The sequence below is a fragment of the Halichoerus grypus genome, chromosome 3 (assembly GCF_964656455.1).
Source record: "Halichoerus grypus chromosome 3, mHalGry1.hap1.1, whole genome shotgun sequence".
In the NCBI taxonomy this organism is placed as follows: Eukaryota; Metazoa; Chordata; class Mammalia; order Carnivora; family Phocidae; genus Halichoerus; species Halichoerus grypus.
The window spans coordinates 161,178,758-161,191,426 of record NC_135714.1 but is presented as its reverse complement, the minus strand read 5'-3'; the positions used below and the strand labels follow the sequence as shown (position 1 = coordinate 161,191,426).

Genomic DNA, 12,669 nt, shown 5'->3' with positions numbered 1-12,669 from the left:
GAGATGATTGGTTTGTATTCTTCCAGATTTTCTTCTGTGAATTTGCTAACATATATCACAAATGATACACACCACATACAGCTTTGCCACTTGCTTTTTTAACCTAACAATTAACTGTTGTTACTGGATCTTTAGGAGTTTTAAAAGATATTATCTATGATAATTAGGTACTCATTATTGACAGAATGCCTTATTGAATAGATAAATAATAAAATGTAATTAGTAATTAATTTTATTAACCTTACTGATAGAGCTTCAAAATGGTTTACCTGTTCAGTACGCATCTTTAATTAACACAATGTTTTCCTAGTATACCAAAAAGTTCCAACTAAATGTAAATTAATGTAGTTTATGAGCAAGTTGAAACTGGTTTATTTTTTTCAGCAATTTTTTTTTTTTGTATACTTAAGGCATCCGAATCATGAAAATTCAGATCCAGAATTGGTAAATCTACTCTACATTTTTCATGAGAAATTCTCCGAATGGAGCCTGCACTTCACACTTTGTAATAGGATGGTGGTTTCTGATCATTTCAGGGGGTGCTGGTGGCTGTCAGATTAAAGATGTGCTCTACAGAGGACCTGCAGATCTGACTAGTCATCCAAGGGTTATGTTTGTTTTCTGTTCAGTACTGAGCATTATGGGACTGTTATCAAATCCTTCCTAAAATTGTGTATCCTAGTCTCTGATTGGAAATCTCCAAGTGAATTTTTTTTTTTTAAGCAGTGAGGCTAATTTAAAAATATATACTGGTAGGCTTTTTAAAAAGCAGTATTTTACAAATTAAGATAAGTTCCCAAAGTACTCTGCTTTGTGGAGTAGTATAGCATCTAACCCAGGAACAATCTTTATTTTCTTCGAAACTCTTCAGGTTATTCTTCCTTATATTCTAAGGTCTATAGTCTCAATTGGTTGCACCTTATATTGAAATGAGAGTAAACGAGTTGCATTTTCTCTATTCAAGTTTAAAAGACTGTATAAAATAATATTGTTGCTAAATATTAGTGAAGCAACTTTTCTTTCAGTACCTTCATCTTAACTATCACTGCTGAAATCAGCGTGATCAAGGTTTGGGGGTTTGTCTTACATTTCTTGTACTAAAGCCACACTTTGCTAGTGAAAGATCGCCTTCCAGCTTTGTGAAGTATTTCGCCCAAATGTGCTTTTCTGTTCAATGAGACCAGATGGATGTTTCTTTGTGGACTATACATTTGGCAGTCTCAGGAATAGAAAATAGACATTCTTCTCTAGAGGCTTTGCTGTGACGGAACTGGCATCACGTAATAGTTGTCCTCAATAAGATAGGTGGATGGGAGAAGGTTTAATACAGGTGTTACTGTGCAAAGGGGGGGAAATGCTGTGATGTGTTGTTGCTATCCTAAATGTGAAGTACCACTTTTAATAGCTAATCAAATAATTGTAGGATAAATTGTTTTATCAGGGTCCCAAAAAAGGTGATTCAGAATAATCTGTTAGATTTGCTTTAGAAACATTAGGATCCAGAAGGCATAAAGATAAATGTGTCAGTCTCCTCTCCTTCCTTGGGTAATATGCGTAATATTCCCAAATAAAATGACTGTTAACTCTGTGGTTTTTAGATGTTTTCACTAATTGTTTGGGAAAACAAAATTGTTTCCCATTCGTTCTGGAAACACAGAAACAGGGCTATAGTTCTTCAAACTGTTTGTGTAAATGGTCAAATTGCTTTTTTGTTTTTTAAACAGATTTGTTTCCTGAGCTGAGAACTCATTAACAGACTTACCCTGCAGTATGTTTTTGTCTGCTGAATTAAAGCAGATCAAAACAAAACAACCACCGAGAAAGCCCACCATAACCTGCATGTAGGGTTTTAGCAGTAAGGAATTACTGGTGACAGATGCCTAGCCATTGTCATGTGAACAATTTTGTTGTAATAAACATAAACAAGAGATGCACTGGGGGTGCTACCAGAACTGATTGATCAGACTTTAAGGAGAGTCATTATACCTTAAGCAACATGACTATGTAGGGAGTATCTGTTCAGGATATTGGAAAGCTCCAAGTGTGTGGTGGCTGTGGGGTTATGAGGCAGCTGCTGCTCCCTAATACCTAATACCAGATTTTATAGCTATTTTCAGTTTTAGTTAGGGTGACTTTCTGCTCATGACTTCTGTGTTACCTTCTTTTTTTTTTTTTTTTTTTTTTTTTTAAGTAATCTCTACACCCAACATGGAGCTCAAACTCACAAGCCCTGGGATCAAGAGTCGCATGCCCTACCAACTGTGCCAGCAAGGCACCCCTGTTAACCTATTTTTAAAATAATTCTTTTCCTTTTTTTTTTTTAATCATTTTATGGGGTGTGGGGAGACCCAGCCTGCTAGGTTGAAACAAAACCTTGTGAAGGAGATTTAATCCCTTGCTTAGGAACGTGGGGATTTAAAATTAAACTGATTTCATTTGTCAGTAAGATCTTGGGCCAATATTGTAAGCGTATCACTTTCACTTGTGTTTATGGAATATATGTAATTAATTTGCCTTATCCTCTATTCCTTGTGTTCATAAGCTTTTGAAAAAATCAGGTACTACTTATGGGACTTCACTGAGATCTAACTTTTTTGTAAGTGCAATTTCCTCTGTGCTTTATTTATTTTTTTAAAGATTTTATTTTTTATTTGACAGAGAGACACAGCAAGAGAAGGAACACAAGCAGGGGGAGTGGGAGCAGGGAAGCAGACCTCCCGCTGATCAGGGAGCCCTGTGTGGGCTCGATCCCAGGACCCTGGGATCGTGACCTGAGCCGAAGGCAGACACTTAAAGACTGAGCCACCCAGGGGCCCCTCCTCTGTGCTTTTAAATTCAAGAAGGTATTAAGTGAGACTCCTGGAAGTCAGAGAGGAACAAGTTAAACATAAGGCTAATCAGAGTCCCAAGATGTTTTAAAGGGTGGGTGGGTGGTTTTGTTTTGGAAGTAGGGGTTGTCGTGTCTGTTATTGGGGAGCTCTCTGAAGTGAGAACTGCTGATCTTAGAGTGTCAGTATTTGTCTTTCTTGTTTCCTTTGGGTTAATGTTTGAAATTTATTAATCAGGTTGAGTAAAATAGGTATCCTGTCCTAAGGGCGTTCCTACTTCGTGGAAAAGCTGTGATTTATAAAGTAACACCATAATGAAATAAAGCGATCCTGAAAAGCCTTGGGCAGACAGGTAGTGTAAGAAATTTTAGGCTATTTACCCGGGTCAGTTTGTTTAATTATTACTGTTATTATTATTTCTGTTCCTGTTGCAGTTGTCATGTCTAATAGTAGGATCCATCATCCCACATACTGTTTAAACCAAATCGTGCTTGCTACTCTAGAAAATAGGCTCAGATTTCTTCTTAAAGTCCAAACCATTCCTTTGAAGACTAACAGATGTTTGCCCTCCTTTTCAGTCCGTGAAAGGTGACAGTTAAATGAACTCTTACTGGTTTCTTTCCTCTTTGCTTTTCAACACCACGGTCAGTGGAAGTAGATTTGCATCCCTTTCTGCCATCCCTTTGGGTTTTTGACTGAAGCACACACCCATCCCCTTCCTGCCTCCCTGGAACTGGTTCAAGATTTGGAGAGAAGGGTTTGTTTGGGGGCGTTTCCCTGGTCTTATCTCCGTCTGAGCATATGTGAGGGTTGCATTTATTTTGACCCTTGCACTTTAAATTTGGAACTGAAGCAAGAGTTTAAAGTACGACAGGAGAAGAGAGTCTGCTGAACTTTAAACATGAGGGACCCAGGGAGGAAGGTGCGTACATGCATTCTGAAGCTTTCTCATAGAGGTCGGCCATCTTTATTCGTACGCATAGTTGTGAGCCAGTAACTACTAGGAAAAGGGAAAAATTTTAAATTACAAGAAGATCTATGTGACACTTACATTGTGTATTTATGTGCTTAATTTTCCAGCAGTGCCTCCAGTATTGTTTTGAAATTGATGGCAGAACAAGTAAATTCTGAATTTTTATTTGAAAGCCTTTTGGAAAAGCTTGGGAGGTTGGGTATTTGCAAGGGAAAATGAATGTATCATTTGTGATTGACCTCCAACAGAATGACTAAAAATGTATGGGTATTTTAGGTGTTTTATCATTTTGTCTTCTAAAACATAAAATTTGAAACGCTGTAAGTGGTTATTATTAGATAAAGGTCACCCAGATTCTCCTCAGAGTTGAGAAACAAGTCTCTCTCCATTGATTAGTACTTACCTTCATCTGGTGGTTTTGTGCACAGTACGTTGTATATATAGTAGGCCGGACTGATTTCTTTCCTGACTGATCTTTTCCAGAGCCTGGCCCAACTAGAGAATCTGTGCAAACAGCTTTATGAGACAACAGACACAACCACTCGACTCCAGGCAGAGAAAGCCTTGGTCGAATTCACCAACAGCCCTGATTGCCTGAGCAAGTGCCAGCTGCTCCTCGAGAGAGGAAGTGTGCGTAAGATTTGAAAACTCCTGAAGGAGGAGAGAGGTTCAGGAAAATATATTCCAAGTTTAAGGGCGGATTGGGATAGCTTGTGTTCCTTAATCCTTCTAGGTGCCTCTCTGCCTTCTTAATTTCACCTTTAAAAAGCACCATCGCTAGCTGCCAGGTTGACAGTGAAAGGACACACAGCCTCCTCCTCAGGAAAATCTCATTGAACATATACTTTGTTCTGTCATTTTTCATCTTGAATCACATTTCTGGGACTTTCTGTTTTTCACACTTAAGTACCACCTCGGATCCTTTACAAAGGAGCCAGAGCTGTATACGAATGAGCCTTCTTACCCACAGAGCCCATGTCACCGTGCAAGCTCCCCAGTGGTCACTGTGCTGTCGCCTCTGTACCACAGCTGCTGCTTACTGCCTCGGAGGCATGGGGGGAACGTTCCACAACGAGAACCACCAGAGGTTCGAGCTTTTAAAATGCAATCAGAGCCTCTTGGAGCTTAAAAATGGCAGTGCAGTGGTCAGTATAATGCTGTCAGTGAGACCTGGTTTGGTTAAATTAGTATTTGGGGCAAGATGGCGGTCTTAGGAAGGCTAAGAATCCAGCCAGGGTATCCTGCAAGGGCCCGAGAGTCAGAATCCCAACTAGACCAGCAGCTAGCACTCTTACTTCAGACTGGAAGGACATGTGGAAAGAACAAAAGCAGTTAATTTGTTTTGAAGGTAAAATTCTGGATGACTTCATGTTTGAATTTTCATTGACAGTGTAACAGTATTTGTTCGGTTGGCTAAAAATTATCCTTTAGTAGCTAAGAGAGCTAACTGTTTTTCCAAGCATCAGAAGGTTACAGAGCCCTGGTCAGAGACTATATAGTGCTCTGTTCTGTTTTCGCATGTAGTATGTTGTAAATTTCTTTCCAGTCCCTTAGTTTTAGGGTTTGACCCACTTATATTCGTATATTTTGTGCTCCGGGAGGTGCACAACCAGCTCTTCCAGGTGACTCCCACTGGAGCCCCACAGTATCATCGTATCATCTTTGACCCTGTTAACTCCGGATCCTCATGTTGACAGTCAATAAATAAAACAAGCTGCAGTAAAACAGGATTGGTGCAGTACTAAAAACAATCATAGTGGAATCTTCCTTTTAATCTCTATTGACTTCTTAGTGACGTAGCAGGTTTATTGGAATTGTGTATAAGAACCATTTAGATGTTGCATAATGTCTAGTTACAGTTGTATGCTGTATTCTACAGTTAGAGTAGCCTCTCATGCATTATTAGTGATTTGACACACCTGCTCTAATCAGTTTAAACCATGTTCAGGGGTGTTGAATAAAAATCACATGTCAAAGTCACTTTATAGATTTTTTTTCTTAAGCATAAATTTTTTTATAACTGGTGGCATTATGCAGTGCCTGTGGATAGCCTACTGTCTTAAGGATTCTTAGTGTTATAGGAAATTATCCTTGACCCTTAATTAAATTATTTTAATAGTCCTGAGTCTGTCCCTGTTATATAGGACATTATCGTAATAGAGCCACCTAGAAGAATTTGCACATGGCACTTTTTTATACATTATGATCAGTTAGAATACCGGAATATTTTATTCTCCATAAGGTTAAAATTCATAAAATCCACATGTGAGAATATGATAATGCTGTTCCCTTGCATAGGGCATAATTTTTCTTTCTCATAATTGGTATAAATTTACTTTAAAACTAGCATATACATCCCCCAAAGCTGTACCTGATTGATAGCCGTGCTGATGTAAAGATATAGGTTAGGAATTAACTATATAGCATAATGTAATGGCTCCCTCTAATGCTGCTTTAAAAAAAAAAACAACTTTCTAATGGTATACTATAGCAATATTTTGAGTTGAAACTTTTTGAAGCATCACTATAACAAGGCTTTTGACAGAAGATTTCTTGGTTTAAATGAAAGAAAAGATCCATCTGCTAAAGATTTGTCTTCTTAGTTTATTTCTGAAATGATCCTCTCTAGCATGGGCCCCCTCTAAGTGATGCAGAATCTGCCCTGGATTCAGTTCAGTCAGGCCATTCACTTCATACTGCACCTTGTTCATAACTGAAATCAGCTCAGTGAACATAGACTCTATGTGGGACTCATTTTTCCTTAGACCCTCTAAAATGCGGAGGATCGACTATTGCAAAACTGATTAATATTTCTTGAATCTCAGCATAGATCTCCAAATAAAAAAACCTCATGACTGACTAACTTAATAAAATTGAATTCTAAGTCCTTTTCCCCATCTTTCCACAGTCCTCTTACTCCCAGTTACTGGCAGCTACATGCCTTACAAAGCTTGTATCACGCACAAACAACCCTCTACCATTGGAGCAACGCATAGATATTCGTAAGTAGAGAATTGATCTGTTTTCAAGAAATTAGTTTGTTTAGTGATGTGCTTAGTAATAGTTAAATTTATGTTGCTTGTTTGATAATGTTCTGGAATTGGTAAGCATACAAAATATGTAGAATCCAGGTTCCCCCCTTGCCCCCCAGAATTTGGGGCTTTTGAAAGTAAAGAGGATCTTATATAATTATTTCTAGATAAAGTCTTAAGTCATCCCTTTTGTCGTCAAGAGGTTTCTTTCGTTCAGTCCTTACTGCCACTAATAACTAAGAAAAATGTTGTTAAGGATTTTGAATTCTGGGCAGGCATGTTATTTAACTATCTAGTAGTAGATTCAAGGCTGCCGTACTCCAGGGTCTTCACTGTGACAAGTATAAAATCCTGAATTGGAAAGCCTACTAATCTTAAATTCAAAGTCCCATTTCTCAGTCGCATTAAGAATTAAGGGAATACAGCAGAAACAAGAATTAAGGGAGTTTAGGGGAAATAGGCTAAATTTACCATTTCTTGGATGTTTAATATATTTAAAGATGTGTGGCCTTCCCTGGCAGAGCTTTCTGTTATGCAGAGTTTTTTGTTTTGTAGGGAACTATGTGCTCAACTACCTTGCCACTCGGCCAAAGTTGGCTACTTTTGTGACACAAGCACTTATTCAGTTATATGCCAGAATCACAAAACTGGGCTGGTTTGACTGTCAGAAGGACGACTATGTCTTCAGAAATGCAATCACAGACGTCACAAGGTTCTTACAGGTATGATGTATATATCTGATGTGATGTAGTAGGAATGTGAGAAGCAACATGTATATGCTTATATAGTGATCTACTTTTTAAAAATTACACAAAATGGAATTATTTTGTACATTCTCTTCTGTGTCTTTTTTGCCTTTAATATTCCTTGGCTTTACATGCTTACATGTCAGCCCAGACAAACTCTGGTTTTTCTAATGCCTGTATACTATTCCAATCTGAAAATACCATCGCTTAATAACTAATGTCTTATAGGTGGGCATTTAGTTTGGTTCTATACTTTGACTGTTAAGTAAACACTTCAGTAAGTAAGTTAAGTAAACCTAAAATATATATACACCTGTCATACTTGGAATAAGTGTGTTTGTAGGGTGAATTCCTAGCCTTGGAATTATACGGTCAAAGGGATATGTGTATTTTGGGCTTTCAAAGATATTTCCAAATTATCCTCAAAAAAGGTTGTTTCCTACAACAATTAAAAGAGTGCCTGTCTCTATACCTCCACCCCAGGAACTCAGCTTTTTTATTTTTCAAATTTAATAGGTAAAAAGAATTAGTATCTCAGCATTTGAGTTATGAATGAGACAGAACAAATTTTCATATGTTAATTTACTACTTGTTTTTTTTTTCTCTGTAGAACTTCCGATTTATATCTTAAAAATCTGGAGTTCTTTGTCTTTTTCTTATTGTTGTATGTGGTCTCTTTGTGAATTATGTTACACATCCACTTGTCACTTACCTTAAATGTATTTTGCCAGTTTCTCTTTGTATAATGGGTACGGTATAATGCTTATGACTTTTTGAAATACAAAAGGTTTCAGTCTTGATGAAGTCAGATTTAGCAGTCTTCCTCTGTGGCAGTTATATTTTATGTCCTGCAAAGCAGCAGTTTTAAACTACAATTCCTCGCTGCCTTATCTGGGCAGTTTTAATAGCTACACAGGACGCTGCCACGTCCAAAGCGCGGCTGCACTGCCATTGCTAAAGTCTCGCTGCACGCACCAACTCGTGCCTCACGTTGTTTTTACCAGGATAGTGTGGAATACTGCGTCATTGGCGTCACTATTTTATCTCAGCTAACCAATGAAATTAATCAAGTAAGTGCTACAGCCTTCCTCATTGAAGTAAGTGCCATATTTTTTCTTAGTATTGGTGTTTTCTGCTATGTGTGAGATGATCTTTTTTGGCAGTTGTGTGCTTTTGCGGTAAGTGATTAATGCCCTTTGAAACAATAGTTCCATTGGATTTTCCTCTGTACGTGCAGCCTACCTCGTTCTTAACATCCTGGTCCCCTTCTGTCTCCAGAACAGCTCTCCTTGCTGATATTAATGTTCGTTGTGCGAGATGAGAGCAACAGGCCTAAGTCAAAGCCTTAATAAATCACTGCTTTGCTAATAAAAGAGAATGTGTTCAAAAAGGGGATCACAAAAGTGGAACCAGACCGTTTGTGTGCCACTTCTGCTAAATACATTAATATGTATTTATAACCCTTTAAAACTCAATTCCCATGTGCTGCTATTAAAGACTTCTCTGGTGGTATTTTTGGAATGCATAAAACATTCTGCTAAATACCAAATAATTTTTTGAGTAGTCCTTCTTGTCACAGGTTACTACAGAGGAAAACACCAGTGGCTTTCTTTTGCTCTGGCTATTATTTTTTTTAGTCATTTACTTTTGTATCCAGCTAAAATTTTGTAATTATTGAACAGGCCAGTATTAATATTAGTTGTGACTTCTCACCCTTCGGTCACCAGCTGTAAATTACATTGGCATCACTGTTGCTATTGCGCGTATTTATGCAGACCTTTTTATTAACCCTGAGAATTTTAACTGTGAGGTAGTACTGTTTTAAATGCATCAGCTTCTAGCCATTTAAACTCTGGAGTCCATACTGTGTTCTCTGTCACATGCACTCCCCACTATGGTCAGTAATTATCAAAATAATAATAGCTTGTACTCTTGAGTGACTACTGTGCAGCAGACGCTGTTCTGAGCACTTTACTGATAGCAGCTAATTTTATTCTCACCGTAGTCCTGGGAGGTAGGTTCCATGGCTGTTCCATTTTCTAGGTGAGGAACCTGCAGCACATAAAGGTCAATAATTTGCCTAAGGTATCCCAGTTAGCAAGCAACAGTATCTGAATTTGAACCTGCATAGTCTTATTCCAGAGCCTGTGCTCTTAACAAATAACTTATTACTGAACCACCATTACCTTTGTAATACAAGAACATGCATTAACTGAGAACAGAGATTGTGGGGTTAATGTTCTCCTCTTCAAAGCTTGGCCCCACGAAATACACCAATGCTGATATTTTTTAAAACTCCAAAATTTTATTTGTCTTTCTTAATGGAACAGTAGAAATGTGTGTAATGTACTTAATGTGTGCAGTTATTCTCTGTAGTATGATCAGCATAACCAATTATATATGGAATATGGTATATAATCTGGCAGTGCCATATTATCCAAGACATTTATGATAATACAGTGACACTGAAGCTAGAATTGGGGGATACTTTGAACCTCTGCAAAACTTAGTTTTCTGTTGTTTTTTTGGTTGTCAGATTTAAATCAGAAAGCATATTTCTGTTACCAACCCTGTCTGAACTTAGAAATAAAATCAAGGGGAGGGGTGCCTGGCTGGCTCAGTCAAAGGAGCATGTGACTCTTGATCTCGGGGTCGTTAGTTTGAGCCCCATGTTGGGTGTAGAGATTACTTAAATAAATAAAGCTTTAAAAAAGAAAATCAAGGGGAGTCCATAACTTGATTGTCAGAAATCTTGCTGCATTCTTTAATGTGCCAACAGCAAATGCGCCCCCTCCTGGATGAATTGATTGGTATATAGAAGAGATTTAAGCTTTCAGTAGGTGGTTGGACTAAAAATTCCCTTGGTAATCTTGAAATCCCTTTATTCCACTTACTGAAGTGTCTGTGTGTCAGGAATAGAGGGCGTACTAAAGAAGTAAAAGACAGAGTTCTTAACCATAAAAACCTTTAAAGTTTGGCTGAAAAGAGGGGCGTCTGGGTGGCTCAGTCATTGGGCGTCTGCCTTCGGCTCAGGTCGTGATCTCAGGGTCCTGGGATCGAGCCCCACGTCGGGCTCCCTGCTCAGCGGGAGGCCTGCTTCTCCCTCTCCCACTCCCCCTGCTTGTGTTCCCTCTCTCGCTGTGCCTCTCTCTGTCAAATAGATAAATAAAATCTTTAAAAAAAAAAAAAGTTCGGCTGAAAAGAGAGGAACAGAGGAAAAAGTGAGAGACTGATGCTGCCCTTCAATTAAGTGCTCACTTCTGGGATAGAGACTACGTGTTGAAATAGGTTAGAGAAGGCAGAGGGTGTTATGGGCTGTTGTCAGTTATCCTAAGTTCATGGCTGTCAGTTAATAACTGCTTTGGAAATTCTGTGGCAACTTTAGTCTTGAGTGGATTGTTTACCAAGCTTTGCCACTGTCTGTTTCTGAGACTGAGCCACAATACAACATGCTAGTAATTATTAGCAGTATCTGCCAGCAATTGGTTAAATTTTACCTCCCTAAATGCAGAGGAAATTAAAACTTTACAGTGGAGATGCTCATCCCTCTTTCTGTCTTCCGTCTGTAAGCTGTAGACCTATCCTGCTGTTAGCAGCTTATTGTCCTTTGCATCCTCTCATTATACGTGAGTTAACAGTGATTTAAACATTAAAAATGTATTTTTATGTAAGTTGGTTTTATTGGAAATCCTAGTTTATTTAAAGTCTATATGAAAATTTTTTTTTTTTTGCAATTAATTCTAAAACTTGGATTGGTTTATCTTTTTGCACAGGCCGACACCACGCATCCTTTAACCAAGCACAGAAAAATAGCCTCTTCCTTCCGAGACTCATCATTATTTGATATCTTCACACTTTCCTGCAATTTACTAAAACAGGTGAGATTGTAGATTGGGTCCTGCTTCCCAGTCCCCTTTGAAAGGATGAGAATGAGTGGGGATCTGTTAGAGTTCAGTTCCATGCTGACCCCTTGAGAGTTGGTGCAGCCCTAACCATCACCATCTCTCACATGATGCCAGTCTCCGAGATGTGGAAGAAAGTGCCACACTGACAATTGATTTTAGAGAGGGGATTAGAATTGCCTCATTTCAGAGCCGTTCCCCTAAGCAAAGCACAGTAAGTGAACACGTATCCCAAAGAATCTAGTTTACCACGAAGTTTGGGATTTTGTTGTTTGCTTTTTTTATACCCACATAAAATCTTTCTGCATGGAATAAAGGCATGTTAGCTTTATGGTGTTTGGATTCTTAGCGCTCTAAAAGCAGGTTCCGACTACATTGTTAGCATACTGAAACAGGCCGGCTCCCCTGCCCCCTGCTGAGTTACAGGCAGCACATAACCAAGCAACATCTGTAGGGAAAAGGAGATTTTGAATTTTTAACATCCATTTAGATTTCATAACCTGAAGGGGTAGACAGTTATCACATAAGGAAATTACCTGTTTTAAAACAGAAAATGGGTGTTGAAGTTCATTTAGGGATGAGTTGAACTAGGAAAGAAATGCTCACCTGTGAGTCCTACCCATTTATAACAATCTATAGGGACCTCCCCATAGAAAGCTAAATGGGGTTAGCCTCTGGCTGTTCGTTCATTTTGGGTTTGTTTGTTTTGGGTTTTTGTGGGGTTTTCTGTTCTTAGTCTCATTTTCCATTATGTCATGAGTTTTAGAAGCAAGTTTAGATTCTTTGTGTTGTCCCAGTTAATGATACTTAGCTTTTTCCTCAATTACCTAGTTCTATCTCAGAACTCCCAGACAGTCCTCGGGTTGGGCAAGCTACCTAGCAAAAGCTATTATACCCCCTGAGGGGGGAAAGCTTTTGAGAAAACTGAGGATTGACTCCTCCTGGCTGATACCATCAAAAACAATTAGCCAGCTAGTCACTGAGGTCACCAGCCCCATCTAGAAATACCTAGGATCTCATAGCAAATGGAGTAACCACCCATCCCATATTGCTTCAGAATCCTCTGTGGTCAGTATGTCTACAACATGTAAAGAATACATGTCAAAAGGGGGATTTCTTTAAATACCAGTTCCATGTTTTTATAGTAAATAAGGAGCTAGGATTTTCATAGTGACATTAAGGTGACAG

At 38.6% G+C, this 12,669-nt stretch overlaps 1 protein-coding gene across 1 annotated transcript in view; it reads left to right on the top strand.

Annotated features, from left to right (window-relative positions):
• The first annotated feature begins 3,676 nt into the window (after positions 1 to 3,676).
• The window catches only part of XPO7 (exportin 7), a 38,937-nt gene continuing 29,944 nt past the window's right edge, over positions 3,677 to 12,669 (top strand). Inside the window, exons 1-6 of the mRNA XM_078069531.1 lie at positions 3,677 to 3,750; positions 4,285 to 4,431; positions 6,710 to 6,803; positions 7,389 to 7,555; positions 8,584 to 8,676; positions 11,353 to 11,457. Coding sequence (XP_077925657.1) covers positions 3,730 to 3,750; positions 4,285 to 4,431; positions 6,710 to 6,803; positions 7,389 to 7,555; positions 8,584 to 8,676; positions 11,353 to 11,457 — 627 coding nt within the window. The 5' untranslated portion in view covers positions 3,677 to 3,729. The remainder of the gene's footprint in view (positions 3,751 to 4,284; positions 4,432 to 6,709; positions 6,804 to 7,388; positions 7,556 to 8,583; positions 8,677 to 11,352; positions 11,458 to 12,669) is intronic.